This window comes from Saccostrea echinata, unplaced genomic scaffold, assembly GCF_033153115.1.
Source record: "Saccostrea echinata isolate AGI-Se365-2 ecotype Australia unplaced genomic scaffold, CSIRO_AGI_Sech_v1 ptg000005l, whole genome shotgun sequence".
Taxonomy (NCBI): Eukaryota; Metazoa; Mollusca; class Bivalvia; order Ostreida; family Ostreidae; genus Saccostrea; species Saccostrea echinata.
The window spans coordinates 15910584-15929759 of record NW_026889754.1 but is presented as its reverse complement, the minus strand read 5'-3'; the positions used below and the strand labels follow the sequence as shown (position 1 = coordinate 15929759).

Genomic DNA, 19176 nt, shown 5'->3' with positions numbered 1-19176 from the left:
ATTGTGCTGAAGTTTTCGAAATAAAAGGATAACATTTTTCCTTTTATCTTTCTTCTTAAGTTCTTATTGGATAATTTCTCCCAGCATTTTTTAAATGAGATGTGAATTACTTAACCCTTTTTCCCCATTTCTGATGCGTATACTCTGACAAGGGAGACAAACATATTGTATGTTACCAGCAAAAGATGTGACCAATCGCATTGTTGCCGCTGGGATTATAAAAGAAACAAGTTTGCAATATTTTCTCTATAAATAGTCCTACTTTTTATTTGCACTTCCTTTCCTTTGAATATATAAATTTTAAAAGCTTGCGATGCATGCTCATCCTATGCATATTTATTAGATGCTTAATAATATAATGTTCAATATTAATATTCAATCTTTTCTATGAATATTCATAAAGCAGTGCAAGTGTACCATTTATTGTGGACAAAAACCGTTTTGCAACGTATCGTGTCGCTAATGTTGTAAAAAGTGAAAAAATAAATACTTCATTCACTTCAGTTCCATTACTTTTAAAATCAAAGTACTGAAAGTTTTCTGAAAGCAATTTCTCCATTAAATATAACACATTTTGTATCTATCTAAACAAACTAGTCATGCATTTCCTGGGTTCCTCTTCTCAGAAACGTATATAATAGTCATTGTCTTACGATTCATCATAGTACGGTATATATTCTATTCTAGCTACGTAATTATATCTTATACATTCAAAGATGAATTAATGAATGAAATGAAATGATAAAAGATACATGAGTTGAATTGCAGAAAATGAAATAATGTAGTTTAGTCTTGTTAATTTTTCAAAACGTTACTTTCTGGATAGAGCACACATTGGTTTTTAAAACTACATTGGCAAAACAAAATTCCACTAAATAAATTTTACCCAACAAACAAAAAATCCTCTCCCTCTTTTTTTTTTTAAATATAAACCTAAAGTTAAGTTACAAAATCAAAAAAGAAAGAAGAATAAAATAGTTTTAATTAGTTTTTAAGCTGCTACAAGGTCAAAATTCATAAAATTCAAACCTATTTCCGTTTTCTCAGCCTCTGATTAGATGGTGAAAAGACCCTCTATGGTAATGCATGAAAATGCCCAGCTGCCAGGGGCTTCTGTTAATTAACCAATAAAATTGTGGATCCCCTTTTAAATGACTTACCTCCAGAACTGCGACCTGTGGTGTTTCCGCCTTTGTCTGTGCAAAAAATGTAATAAATATGCAAATCTAATTAGCCAAACATGTGGAAAAGGAGTAGCAAAAACACACATGTGAAAGTTAGCAAAAACAAAATATCACACAAGGCTGGATAATAGAACAATGCAATGAGGTTTTTCCATACAAATGAGAATGAGGTAGATATTTAGATTATTAAACAATTAAAATGCATATGTATCATTTTATGAATGAAATGTCAGTAGGGAGTCTGAACAAAATGATCGTGAATTCTAGTCATGCAAAGTTAAAAAAAAACCTTTTTTAGGTATTAGATGTTCATTATGTGTTCATTTTATTTGTAGTCCTGCTTGGCAAATTTCATTCAAATTTTCATGATAATTTCAAATAAATACAAAAAATATTACCTATCCCAAATAATGAGATTTAAAATTTAAAATACCTCTGAGAGGGAATTGTTTTCAAATACTGTATTAAATTAGGTACATTTTTTAGAATATAAATTATAGCTGTTGTGAAAAGTAAACAATAATTTACAATCTTACTGGGTTACAAAAAATAAATATCTCCATGATCAGAACTTCTAAAATTTGAAAATTAAAAGCTACACTAACACTTTCCAGTCACATCACAGTACAGTGAAAAAAAAATAATAAAATCCACTGTTAATTCTGAGAATCTATGAACATTATAGCAAAATTGTGTGAGTGAAATGGTGAGAATTATTGTTAAGTTTTGATTACGAACACTGTTTATGAAATGAAGAAGTAATGAGGCAATGAATCCATGACAATTTCCTGTTTACATTTTATAACAGTTACTTCTAGTACATTTGTTATATTAAGATCAAGCTTTATATAAGGTTATGGTATTCATTTAATTTAATGTATATTATATATCATTCGTAAAAAAGTTTTGTTTTTTGTTTTTTTTTAGTGAGGAATTGTTGAATGCATAAATTTTACATTTAAAAAATAGATTCATTTCCATTAAAGCATTTATTGTTAATGTTTAATCAATGTTAAAGTATGTTTACATGCAATGACATATATACTTAACAAAAGAAACTAAACATATTTTATTAATACCTATTCCGTATATAATATGCTATAAACTAATGGTATTATCCAGTATATATTTATATATATAATAAAGCAGCCAAATATAAATTAAAAGCACAAGCAAAAGTTAAATCGTTGTATTGTAATCCGATGTAAAGGGAGACTACTTTCGGCTCAATTAAGTGGAAAATAAATTCACTCCTACGAATTAAAAAAAAATTTGCATCCCCCATCAAAATATTTTAAGGCCAGTGTTGACAGCACAAAACCTCTACAGAAATAACTCAGAATGGTCTTTATACAGTACATATTTTCAGAGTCTTCTTAGTAGTCACTAACACATCTCTGCCAGAGTGATAACAGTGATAAGAAAGCAGTGATTGGTAAAGAGTGGAGGAGTCATGCAGCTCCCAGAGACCACAGCAGTTTTCATCATGTAAACTTTAACCTTCATCTAGGAAGAAGTTTGTAAACTATTCCTTTAAGGAAAAGGGCAGAATTTACCTAAGAAGAAGGGAGAATTCTTTACATAACAAGAAATGTTTAAATTGGTAAACTTTACAAAACAAGAAATGTACAGTTTTCCTAAAAAGAAAAAGGTAGGGTTATATCATTTACATACAAACAAAAGAGTGAATTCCTCCTAAAAAGGAATTGGTAAAACTCTAAGAAAACCTCAGCCTACAGATAAAAGGGTAATTTCTACATCACAGAAATATGTCAAATTAATATTATTAGAAATGTGTAAACTTTACGCTCCAAGAAACGTGTACAATGTACGCAGAAAAAGTGGAAAGGAGCTTAACAGTAAATATTCAACTTGGACAAGTTCTTCTTTAATCCATTGCTGTTTTTTGTTTCGTGTACATGTATAGACACCCACAAGTGACAATTTTTTCAAACACTTAATTCCTACAAATACTTTAACCAAACTGAAGAAATTGGTTTATTGTTACTGGTAAGTGCAGAAATCATTCCTCCAGAAATTACAAACTTTAAGATAGGATGCTTCCAATGATCACAGTTATATCCCTGACAAACAAGTCAAACACATGTCAGTTTCACTCTTCAATGCTGGGTAGGTGCACTCAAATTTAGGGGACATAAAAAAAAAATGAATGGGACTTTTTCATATACATGTACACTATTTCTTAATGAGTGAACAAATTAGAATATTTTTGTCACATACCTTTGAACTGGAAATGCATTTATCCAGCATAAAAGAGTGTTACATGTATTAGACCAAGTCACTACTATTGCTGTGATCTTTGAACTAGTACATCTGATAGTATTAAATATAAATTTTGCTTAGACTAAGAATTTACTTAAAGCAAAGCAAGGCTATCTATGGTTTATAAAATTCTGACTCCTTGGATGTGATGCCATGCTTCTGGGGGAGGCACAGTACAGGCCTAATCTTATTATAGAACCCCATTGCTGGGTATCTGGGAGGCTATGGTATATTTGTGGGGTGGTGGTATAAACTGAGGTCTGATACCTTTGGATATAGAACCCCGGTGTTGGGTTCTTCTTGATTCTTCCTCATTAGCTAGAAATCAAGTACATTTGATAAAAGGATAAGTTACTAAATAAATACATCTCACCCATAAATGTCTAGAATTCATGATTAACACCAATAATATAATGCAATGTTTTCATAGAGTGCTTAACTGTACTCTAGATCAGGTTTTGGTATAAGAGTCACCTAGACCTGTTAAGAAAGAGTTGCAAAAGAGGAAATCAGAATTAAACTGTCACATGAAAAATGAAAGAAAACATTACAAATGGTCAACAGATAAACTGTAGCCAAAATCACAACATAGGCATGATAAGAATCGTACAGCTCACCTACATAATGAGAGAACAGAACACATAGCTAGACTTAAAACACTGCCTGAAAAAAGGCTGAGTTCAACAGCAAATTTGGCCAATTGAGGTCAAAGACTCAAGGTCAAGGACTCAAGGTCTATTAATACCTTTCCTACTGCTTGTTCCACCCTCTGATTAAGAAAATTGAAAAAGAAAAACTGAAATTAGTTTGCAAACTTTAAACATGGCTAGTTCACCAGAACAGAGTAATGAGAATTAATGTAATTTTTTCTTCTGATACATCTGCATGTAATAATTTAATATTTAAACATGTCCTAACCCCCCCCCCCTTTTTTTTCAATTCCTGTTTGTGGAGAACACAAAAATATTAATCTTTACATGATATTCATTTCTGTCTGCTAACAGAATCTTGTAACTGCAGATTTATACCTATGTGATCCAAAAATATAGGATAGTTAACCTGAGTTCAGTTCTGAGAAAATACAAAAGAAAATTTGCTTTTTTAGGATATGTACATGTACATGTATGTACAATATATCTGTAGCTCTGTTGTCCTGCTGTCTTTGTAAGCCATTTTCTATTTAAAATTAAGATATGCTTAAGATGTTAAATTGTTAAAAGCTAGAAGCTTTTAGTCTTTAACAGAATTACAATTCCTAAATTTTTGCTACAGATAAATAAAGCAAAATTTGTTATTCTTCTTCAGAAGCTCCTGTACGACAATCTAGAAAATCATATTACAAATCTAGCGTAATTAAAAAAAGGCAATGACTCAAAAGTAATTAATCATACACTACAAGTATATATATATAAGACTGTATGATATACCCTAAAGCCCCAAAAAAGAAATAAAAGAAAATGGCGGATACATAGATATATATTATAATTATAATGTAATGCATATTATATAACCTTTTCCGCTCTTGGTATCTGTTGGTGCAATATGTTATCAGTATTAAATGTAATATGTAATCAGTATTATCAAAATATCAATGAACTATCTTTAATCAATGAATTTTTTTTTTAAATATTAGGGCTGGGACGATATATCGAGATATCGATAATATCGATTCAATGTGAGGATGATACGCATATCGATACGTATGAAGAAATATCGACATATCGCCCAAAAAATTCTGACTTGTGTTTTTCTTTGTTTACTTAACATTTTGGGTTTAATATATAAAATAAATATGCTTAATATAAATATAAATATGAAATACATAATAATTAAGACCACTTGTGCAAAATAATTAAGTTTTACAACAGATATGCAACTTCTTTGAATAAATTATTCTTATTTGTGAAGAAATGTTTTGTTCATTTCAATATAAAAAAAGAATTTATAACCAATTAAACATATCGTATCGTGGCTCAAATATCGGGATACGTATCGATATAGAAAAAGTTGTATCGTCCCAGCCCTATTAAATATTACATCTGAATTGGGTAACATGTCTAATGAATTCCCTGTAATGTGGACTCTGATTTTTCTACAACATTGTAGGTCAGAATTTAAAAAAACTGTTTAGTTGAATATTCAAATAAGTCAGTTGTACTTAAAATAACTAATTAATTTCACTCAAAAATCAAAGCCAAAGGTGTCTCTACTAGTGTAGCTAATACAAAATCCTAAGTGTCATTCAAGATCTGCCTTAATGTCATCTTAAACAACAGCAGGGGAAAAAACAAAAACCAAAAAATTGGGTTATTGAATGCACTGTAATTTTTCTTTATGGATCTTATAGTTTTATATTTATTGAAGCCAAATATACAGCATAAGGCCTCATTAGCCATGTTAAAATAAAATGGTGCCTGAACTGTTTATACTAAATTTTTGTGACACTTTATTTTCGCAAGAAAGGTATTTGGTATTTATAAATAAGACAAAATTTTCATAAATTCAGGTTTTTGTTATATATAATAAAATCTAATAAAAATATATGCATGAATTAAATTCCGTGAACATCTTGTCTCGCATTACATGAAAATAAAGTTTTTGCAAATAAAAAGTGATTTACAGTAGAAAAGTAATTTCTTGTTGTTTTTCCTATTAACCAATTTTTTTTAATTTAATGCAATTAAACTTCCAAAATTTCTATGGATATTTCTTTTTGAAAGATTAAAAAAAAAAAAAGAGGGAAGATCAGGTTAGTTAAATAGGGAAAAAAATTACAAAATAAAATTTAAGACAATAAAGGGAATCTCACACAGGATGAAAACATGTCACTGCAGACAATGTGCTGACAATTGTTGAACACATCATAAATTGTTAGATCCACCTACCACATAAAGTAAATTCTTAGATCCGCCTACCTTTTTTAGCTGCTGCTTTATCATCCTTCTTTCCTTTTGTTTTGTCGTGTTTGTCCTCCTCCTTCGGGGCCTCTTTTCCTCCTTTACCAGCATCCTACACAAAAAAAGACAAAATCATCAAAACCAAAACATTCTACAGAATAAAGACAAAATCATCAAAACCAAAATAATCCAACAGAAAAAAAGACAAAATCATCAAAACCAAAACATCTTACCCAACAAAATCAAAACCATCAAAATATTAACATCCCACAGAAAAAAGACAAAATCACCAAAACCAAAATATCCTACAGAATAAAGACAAAATCATCAAAACCAAAAAATCCTACAGAATAAAGACAAAACAATCAAAACCAAAACATCTTATCCAACAAAACCAAATTTATCAAAAATCAAAATATCCTACAGAAAAAAGACAAAATCATCAAAACCAAAACATCTTACTGAACAAAACAAAAATCATCAAATCCAAAAAGACAAAATCATCAGAACCAAAACATCCTACAAAAAAACCCCACAAAACTGTCAAAACCAAAACATCTTACTGAACAAAACCAAAAACAATCAAAATCAAAACATCCTTCAGAATAAAATCAAAATCATCAATACCAGAATATCCTACAGACCGAAATCAAAACCATCAAAACCAAAACATCCTACAGAACAAAATCAAAACCAAAACATCCTACAGAACAAAATCAAAACCATCAAAACCAAAACATCCTACAGAACAAAATCAAAACCATCAAAACCAAAATATCCTACAGAACAAAATCAAAATCATCAAAACCAAAACATACTTCAGAATAAATTCAAATTATCAAAAACAAAAAGAGGCCAATGGGCCAGAAAACTCAAGAGAGTATCTTTAGCCCTGAGTGCTTTTCAGTACATCCTACAGGTTTAGTCAAAAATCAAAACCATTTAAATCAGCACATCTTGTAGATTAAAATCAAAACAGAAATCTAACAATACGAATCAGTGCATTGCACAGATACATTAAAAACATCTAAATCAGTGCATCCCATAAATCGAAAGAAATCAATACCATGTACTGGTTCAGATTGCATATATGACTTGAAAATAAACATGAAAATATGTCTTGTTTATATATCTTTCCTTCTGGTTTGCTACTAACTCTCCAGTCATTTGTTTGTAGAAGATACCACAAATACTTCTGGTCTCAATGACGAAGGGAAATAATTTTTAGCTTGCCCTTTGTATTCTACGAGTTGATGACAGAAAGAAATATTAGAATACAAAATCAAAACACAGTTATATATCCTCTGTCTAAAGGTCTTCAACAAGAGCATGTTTACCGATATATTCCTTGGACTGACCTTCTTAGTTTTGGCAGACTGTTTTTGTTTGGACTTGTCAGTTTTATCGTGTTGTGAACTACTCCTAACACTTCCTGGCCTGTCTTTGGAGTCTGCTCGGCGACTAGGTGGGGGCTACAATGTAAATCACACGACTCATAATGTCTGTATCCTCAATTATATACAGAACTAAAAAATCTGAAGGTACAAGAGTAGTTTAAGTATGCTTTTAAGAATTTCAAAATAATTAAATGTTCTTGTTTTTCATATATATAATTATTTAGATGTGAAGAAATCATGATATTGAATGACAGAAATTTCTTTTTTCTTTCCATCAAAGGGAATACCTCCTGTTCTGATATCTAAAACATTTAATCATTCAAAATAAATTTATTAGATAGAACATCTGAGTACAATGTGACCCTTACTGAGGTCAATAAATGGAACATTTGAGTACAATATGACCCTTACTGAGGTCAATAAACGGATTGTTTGAGTACAACATGACCCTTACTGAGGTCAATAAATGGAACGTTTGCTTGCAATATGACCCTTACTGAGGTCAATAAATGGAACATTTTGAGTAGGACATGACCCTTACTGAGGTCAATAAATGGAACGTTTGCTTACAATATGACCCTTACTGAGGTCAATAAATGGAACGTTTGAGTGACCCTTACTGAGGTCAATAAATGGAATGTTTGACTACAATGTGACCCTTACTGAGGTCAATAAATGGAATGTTTGAGTGACCCTTACTGAGGTCAATAAATGGAACGTTGGAGTGACCCGTACTGAGGTCAATAAATGGAACGTTTGAGTGACCCTTACTGATTTATTTCTGTCGGGGGAACCCTGAGAAGATTTCTGTTTCCTCCTCTCTACCACCTCCTCATGTGTCAGAGGAAATCTAGACAGCACCTGTAATTATAACAATAACAATGTCATTAAATAAACTTTGCTGATTCATCAATTGATCAAGTTAACAAATAAAATCCCACAAATAATGATACAACCTCCTAGTGACATAAGATCAGGATTATACACTTTCTCTTGGCTTTTAAAGAAACTAGATATCATTGAGATGGTGGCCATCTCAAAGGGCCCCGCTTTCAGCAAGGAACATGAAAAAGTAAAGGAGCTGAAAAGGGTTTCTTTTGAAGAGGAACACTTGTGTACTATTAAGGGATGTGTTGTTTGAGTCTAAAGGGCTTCTATGTCAACCTTGTTATAATAAAAAATGGCATGAAAATCACGAGTGCTCCATACCCTCTATCAAAAAGCAGCACAAAAATCACAAATGTTGCATATCCTCTATGAAAACTGTTGCATATGTATCAAAATATGGAAGGAAATTCACAAATGTTCTGTACCCTACGTCAATTGGTAAAGTTTGAGGCTGACTAGACTAATAAGAGAAAGAAACCATGCACCGAACAAAAATTTTAAACAGAGAGGCTATTTTTGACCTTGACCCTTGACCTAGAAACTTTGTTCAAGGTCACTGCACATCCATTGACCAGTGGCACTCTGTGAGTGAAGTATGAGCCACACTGGACCAAGAGGAGAGAAGATATGCTCCGGACAAGGATTTTTCATATATATAATTCTTCTATGACCTTGACCTTAGACCTAGAAACATGGTTCAAGGTCACTGCATGCCCTTTACCCAAAGACACTCTGTGGGTGAACTATGAGCCAGATTGGGCCAAGGAGAGAGAAAATATGCTCCGAACAAGAATTTAACCAGAGAGGCTATTTTTGACCTTGACCCTTGACCTAGAAACTTTGTTCAAGGTCACTGCACATCCACTGACCAGTGGCACTCTGTGAGTGAAGTATGAGTCACATTGGACCAAGAGGAGAGAAGATATGCTCCGGACAAGGATTTTTCATATAATTCTGTTATGACCTTGACCTTAGACCTAGAAACATGGTTCAAGGTCACTGCACACCCTTTTCCCAAAGACACTCTGTGGGTGAAGTATGAGCCAGATTGGGCCAAGGAGAGAGAAGATATGCTTCGGGCAAGAGATCTCGGATGGACAGACGGACGGACGGACAGACGGACGGACGCACAGACTGATCACTATAGGGCGCCCGCAGAGCTGGGCCCTAATTATGATTTAATCCTTCACTACAAACTACATAATAATTCTCACACTTTCCATTAATTTTAGCTCATTTAAAATATACCCAAACACAGTTAAAAGTTGTCTTTAAGATATGATGTTGATCAATTTGAATTTGCCAAATTTTTAAAATTTGCCCTTTATCGACTAGGGTGAAAACAAAATGGTGGTACAAATTACCCTGTCTATAGTACTGATGCTAGTACTGGTGAGTGTATTTGCAAAGGACACAAGATTCATTTTAGAAAATGTTTTAATTATTATGTGTGGAAATTTTTTCTGATCTCTTAATTTCAATTTTTTAGACAGAATAATTTTTTATCTGACCATTGTACTTACCTCCCCTAGTTTGATGGCGCCCTTATCTCCAACTTGGTTACTGGCAAGAGACAAAGACATCAAAGTACGGTTCATCCTTAAACCCTGAAAACACAAGTAATATGCTTTTATGACAACTCAATAACTACACTGGAAGTCTGTAATTTTGGCGACAATTATACTAAAATAAGGAAAAAAACAAAAATCAAACAAAAAATAAACAAAAATCAAACAAAAAATTCAAATGCTTACATTTGCTATGTCTATTGTGCCTTGATCTGAAATCTGGTTCCCTGCCAGGTTAAGGGTAACCAGTTTATTGTTGGCTCGCTTCACTGTCCCCAGGGCTTCTCCTATAGATTTTGCCCCCTTGTCTGTGATTCCACAGTGTCTCAAGGAAAGATTTTGTACACTAAAACAAATTACATAGTACATTTATCTGATTTGTCTGAAAGCCAGTATTTTTATATGGATCAGTCACAATGAAAATGCAGAAAAATGTTTACTCATGTCTAATAATAAGGAGTAAGAGAGACATTTTCCAAGTAAATGCTGTAGACATATATTAATAAATCTTCTGAATTATGCAACATCAAAAGATCTTAACAACATTTATGACTTAAACTGTAGATGTGTGTAGAGGCAGACACTGTACTGCATCACAATGTACTTATGGACTTTCATCACAATGTACTTATGGACTTTCATAACAATGTACTTACGGACTTTCATCTGTAATCAGTTCATGCCAGTTCTCCTCTTTAACAACATTCCCATCTAAAATTAAAGTCCTGCAACAGAAACACAAAAAGATATATACTGAATCCATAATATACCCTTATCAAGGAGAAAAAAAAGTATTTTTAACAAAGTACTGTGGAATCATTTTAATTCGTGGGGGTCAATGTTCGTGGGCAAGCAAAATATTACTTGTTCGTGGGGATGTAATTTGGTGGATTACTTGTTTAAACGGTAGATTCAATTAATTAATATCTTTACAAATAAACGTTCGTGGGGATATAAATTCATAGGTAAGGGTGACCCACGAAATCCACGAACATTGGTCCCCCACGAACAATGATGATTCCACAGTAGCTGCTAGAGAGAGTGGGATTACCAAAGATTCATTATACTTAGCAGTGTGCTTGCTCTGTATCTATGACAAAGAGAGAGGGGGAGGGAGGGAGAGAAGGGGGAGAGATTACCTTAGATTGACTATACTTAGCAGTGTGTTTGCTCTGTATCTATGAGAAAGAAAAATAGAGAGAGAGAGAGAGGGAGGGGGATTACCTGAGGTTGACTATACTTGGCAGTGTGTTTGCTCTGTATCTATGAGAGAGAGAGTGAGAGAGGGAGGGGGATTACCTGAGGTTGACTATACTTGGCAGTGTGTTTGCTCTGTATCTATGAGAGAGAGAGTGAGAGAGGGAGGGGGATTACCTGAGGTTGACTATACTTGGCAGTGTGCTTGCCATAATACTGACTGTCTCTCCTGTTAAACCTGTGTTCCATAAACTGAAAACGAGAAAATAAAATCAATATTTATAAAACATGCTCACTGAAAACACTCTGTTCATGACAAATGTGTTTTTAAATTTCATCCTTTGGTAAAAAGTGCATATATTTTCATAACATTGTTTTCATCTGATATTTTAACTGATCAGCTGCAGCCATCATCCATTTACACACTTTAGATCACCTTATTTTCACAAAAAAGGTATTTGGCATTTTTACATGAGACAAACTTTCCATGAATTTAGGTTTATATTGTATGTTATCTTTACTAAGAATGAAATTATCGTGAGAAGACAGCCTCATGTAATTACCTGAAAATGAAATTCTTACTAATATAGAGTTATTTACATTAACTTGTCCCCGCCTCTTACTTGATGGTATGAAGTTTCTCCATCACAGACAAGCATTGCTTTAGTGTGTTCATCATGATGTCATCTATTTTCCAACCTATTAAAATTTTATCATTTTGTTTATATATTCTTCAATCAAACAGTCAACATGTTGTAACTTTCTAAAGCATTTTCTTGATGTCATAGTTTTACAAGTTAATGACAATTCTTTGAGCAAATGAATATGAATTTCACAAATTCGTTTAATTTTATCAAGTTAGATGACCAAAGTGTTAAATTATCTAGCAAGCAATATAGTGATATACAATAAATGATATACAAGTATACAAATTAAAATGTACACAGAGATGTGTTCAAATACTTAAGTACATTATAGAACCTTCATTGAATGTGAATTCTATAAGGTTATTTTAAATCAGTTTTTCTCAGAAATATTCATTAGTTGAAATGTCTGTCAACCTCTAAATGACGTTAATGTTAACTTACCCCTGATGTAGATTTCTGTTACAGTCTCAGGCTTATCATAATTTTCCATTTCTACCTGGATGGACGGTTTAAAGTATTCAAACTTATCCTTGACGATGTAGGTCTTAGGTGGCGGCTCGGCATTTTCTGTACACATCAATCAAAGTATTAACCCATGTTAAACAAAATTCTGTATATACCAGTATATTATGCATACAGTAAAACACTGCTTATAATGAAGTCAAGCTCATATCAAAGTGGACCTTATTTTACAGCTATTCATTGAAATGCATTATCAATACAAAATGAGTGAGAAAAATCAATTGTTAAACTGAACACATTTCTATTACCATGGAATTTTTAATAAATAAATTGAAATCTTTTGTAATTATTGATCTATTACACAAATATATTGATATAAATATAATTTTATCTTTAGTTGTAAGAAGAATTTCTTTGAAAGATTAATGTTTTCAATAAATTAAACATAAGTAAGATGTAATCCTGGGTGAGTTAAGCAAAGACAATATAAAAGAACAGAGGAAATAATTTCACACAAGATATTTTTTTTACCACATCATTAGTTCAAAGTATTTCAAGTAAGAATTCAAAACATTAAATTAACATACAAAAGCATGTAGAATCTATCTAAGGTACGAATTCAAATGAGTAATTCATATGGAGGTCAGAACATGTTAAAGAAGTAACCCTATTCCCATTCAAAACATCACACATTTTCAGCAGGGAGATTTTTAACAGTGAGTTAAGATATAATCTTTCATTTGACGGAGAGATTAAAACTTGATTAGAACACTGTTACCTTAATTCCGTCACAGTATAATCATTTTTGGCATGATATTTGTCCACTTGAATCTTTATTGTATAGATTATTCACCACACAATTTAATGATGGTGGCATCTAAAATTCACTTTTCATGACAAACTAAGCATCACAATCAGAAGGTTGTAGATACAATCTCAAAATTTCAAATTCTGATATATAGAAGATGCTTTCTAGATGTAAAGATGGGTAAAAAAATAAAGTGAAATGTTTAAATTTATTGTGTGTGTGTGTGTGTGTGTGTGTGTGTGTGGGGGGGGGGGGGGGGGGGGGGTTATGAGGAGTGGATAGGGAAGATAAAACGAGGGAAGGCAAGGAATGAATTTTGTAGGGGATGAATGGGGAGGTGGCATAGGGGTAGAGAAGATAAAGTACCACATTTTAAATATCAGTGAAACTGATATCTTTGCAGGAGAAAAAAAGCACTGCTCATCGTACAAGATACTGGATGGCTTTAAAAATATTGTAACGAGGTCATTTCAATCACTGGACGGAATAAATGCACATGAGTTGTTAACAGGTTAGAAAAAGCACAAGCACCCACCACCTTCCGGATCCACCTCCGGCTCTGGTTCCGGTTCAGGAACCGCACTCTTGCCTTTATCTTTCCCTTTCTCCGGTTTACTGCTCTCCGGTGCAGCCTGGGTCGGAGGTCGCGCTCGGTGAATCACAGGAGGTATAGCTACCATGGAATTACGACGACACAGTTCTGTAAAGTCAGCCTGGAAATTCCCTGTGCAGCTGTATGGCTCTATAAATGAATAAATAATCAGAGTGTGCTCTATAAATAGAACAAATAATCAGCAAAGTGCTGTATAAATAGAACAAATATTCAGCATATGTTCACCTTTATATTCTGTACCTAAATGGCTATCAATTTCTTTGAATGTTCATACTAACAACATAAGTTTAAAACATAAGTGACCAAACTATTATTTCTAAAACTTTCAAAATTCACATGCATTTTTGAATAACAAGCAAATTGAAAAACAAGTTAAGTTGAAGTAACATCAAAAAGTACATAAAATAAAATTCATACATGTATTAAACAAGCAAAAAATGTGCCGTGGTCATTAAAAGATAATCTGACGGCAAACTAATTAAGACAATCATGTACCAGCAGCATGCTGTCTGGGTTATAAATAGGCAAAGAAATTCTGTTATCTCACCTAGTGGTCTGTGTGGATCTACGGGAGTAAGAAAACGTACAGACGCCTCCTTATGAAAACTCTCTTTAGGTACTGGCAGACAGACAGACAGACACAGAAAGAAGAAAGGAAAGAAAAGAGAGAGAGAGAGAGAGGTGATATAGTGAAAGACATCACATGAATGAAGATTTATTTTTGCTCAGAGGACTGGACATCTATGCTTGATATTAATCAATAAACCACTAACCAATCATGATTTAACTGAACACACAATCTATTTCAAATTAAATCATTGTCATAATGGTTAATTATAAAAAAAAAGCTCTGAAAACCCTGACAACTGGTTATATTAAATCAATTATAATGCCACAAAAGATGTTTAGTGTTATTTGTATATGTTTGTTTTTTGAGATATGTAATATCAGAAAGGAGCAAATGTACTCTACTGTGTCATTTTTATATAAGGTACAAGATAAATGGTCAATCAGTCATTCATTCCTATCTCAGGTCAATCAGTCATTCATTCCTATCTCAGACACTTCTGCAATGGGCTCGCATCAAGATTAAAAAAAAGAGTAAAGAACATGATATTCCAATGATAATTTAAAAATGAACTAATAGTTCTAGATCTACTTAGTAAATATCTACCTTAAAGGACAAACTTTAGCACAGGCATTTGAATATAATGTGAATTAAAACAAACAACTATTTCTCCTGCTTATCACGGTGATATAGAGCCAACAAAAGCTAACGACAGAGGTGAATGTATGAGCCGATGGTAGAGAGTAATAAATTGTATGCAAATGTTGTGTGAAGGTATACCTACAAATGGTTGGATTCATGGTTGATTTATTTTCCATTCCTTTGGATTACTGATGTTCAAGAGCAGTCAATAAGGGTAAAATTGTAGCTAAAGAAAATATGACTGAACTTTCATTGATGTTTTTTATGTAAAATGTCTCCCTAGTTTTTATAATTTTGATCACAATGAGTTTATGTAATGATTGCATTAGGTGGTAGGGGTACATAGACATCATTTAATATGTGGTTTTAATGTCACAACAAATCCCTGGTACCTAGTTTACATGTTAATATGGATACCTTGTACCTAGTTGTTACTATGGATACCCTGTACCTAGCTGTTACTATGGATACCTGGTGTTTTGTTTGGATCCTCCTCGTCCTGACTTACAGCTGACTGGTTTTTCTCCCCCTTCAGTGATTTCTCAACTTTCTTCCCCATCTTGATTTTGTTGGCAACACTACAATGACAAGTTTATATCCTATACTTAAATCAAAAAAATATTTCCACAAAAACCCAACAAACATTCCTGCAGATTCTTATTTATCTCTATTCAGTTATCATTGTTATGTTTGTCTTTCACATTCCTTAAAAAAGATAAAGTCTTTAATGAATTTATTTTGTATGTTTTTCAATAGCTTGGAGAAGCAATCTGTCATTGTTTCTACAAAAAAAAAATCTCCTCATTTACTGTACATTATCAGGATATCTGGATCTTTTGAATCAGAATATGCTTTGAAATCCTTTTTTCTAATAATATTTATAATTTTTGTTTCAAACACGTAGTCATCATGATCAAAAATAGAATTCATATCTGTTGTTCACTTTTAGTTACCCATGTTCCAACATAAATGCATAGAAAAAGATTGATTAACAAGGCATTGCAATGACTAATCTTTATACAACAACAAAAAAAAATTGCCAATATAATATTAAGTAATGTTGTAATGTTGACTCCACTGCCTTATGAGCAGAAATGCATAGGAATTATAGGTTCCTTGATTGACTGACATTATGTTTGACGTTCAGTGGCTGACAAATTCCATTAGACAGTCTGATGTCCGGGATTTGTGAATTTTAGGGATGGGCAAGTGAATTTTTACTAACCACTTGCCAAAGGGCAATTGACTTTTTCAAGAAAAAAATGTCTTAGTTTATATAAGTGTACATGTAAGTGTACATGTAATGATCATTTTCTTAATTTGTTTTCCTACTTTTTATAGTTTATGGTGGGGCAAGTAAAACTTCAAGTAGGGCAAGTAAATTTTGACTATGCACTTGCCCATGGGCAAGTACTTGAAAATCTATTTTTCAGCCCCTGTGATGTAGAAGAAATCCACAGAAGAATGAATTTAATAAAATTTTACACAGTCAGGTAACTCAAACTAGTTTTAGATTCATCCTTAAAAAGTAAATAATTACAAGTGTAACTGCAGACTTTACAATCAGTTTATAAAACCAAAAAAAAAAAAAAACGAACAAAAAACAATGTATCATTTTCTTAGATGCTTATGTATTTGATAAAATTCTAGATCCTGTATTAAACCATACGAGTCAGAAAACACCCTGCACTATCAGTAAACATGAAATAAAGTCAACGTAAGCAAAGTCCAAGCCTTGAGCATTGCACACTTCATGAGCGAAACTCAAGGCTGGGATTTTGCTTCATTTGACTTGACTTTAAATTTACTGATAAAATTGATGACTCCTATGATTTAACTGGTTACCCATGAAAGAACAACTTTACAATGAAAGAGAGTATATTAACACATATCAGTTTAATCCCATACTGACAGACTGATACAAGAAAGAATTGAAAGAAAACCAGAGAAATAATGGAAATCCCAGAACTAAAGGTACACATGTACCTACCCAGACACCTCTAGAGTTCACATGTACCTACCCAGACACCTCTAGAGTTCAGTTAAACAAGTTTGTTCTACAGTTTCCTAAATAAATAATTAGAATTAATTTCAGATTGTGGAAAATATAGGAATTTCATAACATGATTATGCTCATAATACTATTTATTCTACTTTAAAGAAATACAAGTAAATGGAAACATACATTTCATGACACGTTACTACACTCATAAGGCTTGTATGCAATGCATGTCCCTAAGAAAAGCTGATGTGACAACCATAAATAAATGAGCTCGATCTTTGCGAGATTACTGTTACCAATAATTTAGAACATAAAACATGTCACTAAGAATACGTTACTTAGTTCATGAATTCGGTCTGCACAATATTCGGGATTGCAAAATATTTTAATTTTAAAATTTCTATCTTTAACTTGCAAGTTTTCAACACATTTACTTTTACTCATAGTCTAATGCATCACCTTGTATCAGGCGAATAACGATAAATATGTATTTCTGATGCTTTTTCAGAACATAAAATTCAACAGAAGTTACCTCACTCTTCAGTGTTGACACGACCGAACAACAGCTGAAATATTTGGCGGATAAACTTCCACGAGAAAAGAATGTGCAAAGAATCACTGTGATTTCTTGTTTACTGTCAGTTGCTATAACGTAAATAGATCAATACTAGTCATGCAATTATTAAGCGTATTCAAAATTTGCAATTTCCTCACTTTATGTTATGAATTTAGCAAATAATTATTAATCCGCGAAATCATGTCCAACGGAGCATGCGTGTTTACTACCTCTCCAATAAACTTCCGCTTCCATTGACAACCCTGAAGTACGAGTTACTTTTCTTTACTTGAAAAATGAATATTCCGAAAATGTGTGTTGAAAAGGGGGTGGAGGTATGTTTAATATATCCAATGCGTTGAAATGTGTAGATAAATTTCTTCAAAGGTTAAAATATTACTGTAAAAACAAATTAAGTGCACTTTAATGAGGAATTAAAAAAAAAAAATTTAAAACAGTAAAAATCAAAATAAAAATATTGTCTTTCAGATGACGTTCAACTTGGAGTTCAAATTTGTCCATGAAATAAAAAAAAAAAAAAAAATAAAACAGAATCTGAGACACAATAGGATTACCCATTGTCTTGATTGTCTTTTTTTTTTAACTAAAAAAATAAAACTTGAAATTTTCTGTTTAGCTCTATACATGTATATATATTTCACATGCTTCGTTGTACATTAACTATAATGATCATCTAATTATAATTTTCATCGATTGTCCCTGAAATATATCAACTTAAGTGTTTCACTGGATTTTTTTTTCTATATATAGAATAATACAAAATTCCAGGATCCGAGACTCAAATAATTAATAAGTCTACAAGTTTACAATTTGCAACCTTTTTCTTGATAAACCAAAAATTAATGAATTAAAAGTAAATTTTAAAAATATTACAAAATTAAAAAAAATCATCATCAGCTGCTAAGGGGTTTCACTTAATTAAAAACTGTGCTAATCTGACATCAAAAAGACCCTTACAATATACACTTTTTCTCAACTGAGTTTTTTTTTTAAATTGTTTGAATTTTTTTTAAATACGTAAGAAACATACATATTATTTTAAAACATAGAGGTGTGAATGCTATTCGTTACAACGTAAGGACTCAAATGTTCATGTGACAGTCAAATCATGCTTTCTAATCATCGCCAAATCATTATACACATCTGCATATAGGTCGAAACGAACCAATTCATTGTGAGGAGAAGGGGTGCACAACCGAAATTTTTTGACATAGAAAAAGTCATCAGACTTGATTTGAGGGGACACAACCTATATTAACATGGGTTTTACTTCTATTGTACAGGCTATGTTAAACGTTCCTACGGCCCTGCTATGGAAATAATAAAAAGGTGCATCTAGTCCGGCAAACCATACAATATAAGTACAATATAAGTATATACAATAACAGTACAAAAACTAGATATAGATAAAGACACAGAGGAGGCATATATACGGTATAGAAC

The 19176-nt window shown here is 32.3% G+C and overlaps 1 protein-coding gene across 24 annotated transcripts in view; it reads right to left on the bottom strand.

The window, feature by feature from the left end:
• LOC133179828 (leucine-rich repeat-containing protein 71-like) overlaps positions 1–19176 on the bottom strand; it is a 46389-nt gene that overhangs the window by 2825 nt on the left and 24388 nt on the right. The window contains exons 1-17 of one of the 24 annotated variants that reach the window (XM_061314513.1): positions 17689–17819; positions 15626–15732; positions 14492–14563; positions 13867–14073; positions 12503–12628; positions 12038–12113; positions 11592–11666; positions 10874–10942; positions 10404–10563; positions 10173–10256; positions 8533–8622; positions 7723–7836; positions 6383–6476; positions 4979–4996; positions 3735–3785; positions 1161–1196; positions 177–209 (exon numbers count right to left, since the gene is read on the bottom strand). In XM_061314513.1, the coding sequence (XP_061170497.1) occupies positions 177–209; positions 1161–1196; positions 3735–3785; positions 4979–4996; positions 6383–6476; positions 7723–7836; positions 8533–8622; positions 10173–10256; positions 10404–10563; positions 10874–10942; positions 11592–11666; positions 12038–12113; positions 12503–12628; positions 13867–14073; positions 14492–14563; positions 15626–15713 (1393 nt within the window). In that variant the 5' untranslated portion in view covers positions 15714–15732; positions 17689–17819. Of the gene's footprint in view, positions 1–176; positions 210–1160; positions 1197–3734; positions 3786–4212; positions 4237–4978; positions 4997–6382; positions 6477–7722; positions 7837–8532; positions 8623–10172; positions 10257–10403; positions 10564–10873; positions 10943–11591; positions 11667–12037; positions 12114–12502; positions 12629–13866; positions 14074–14491; positions 14564–15625; positions 15733–17688; positions 17820–19176 lie in introns of those variants that run through there. The other 23 variants (XM_061314510.1, XM_061314508.1, XM_061314530.1 and 20 more) reach the window with 23 other exon arrangements.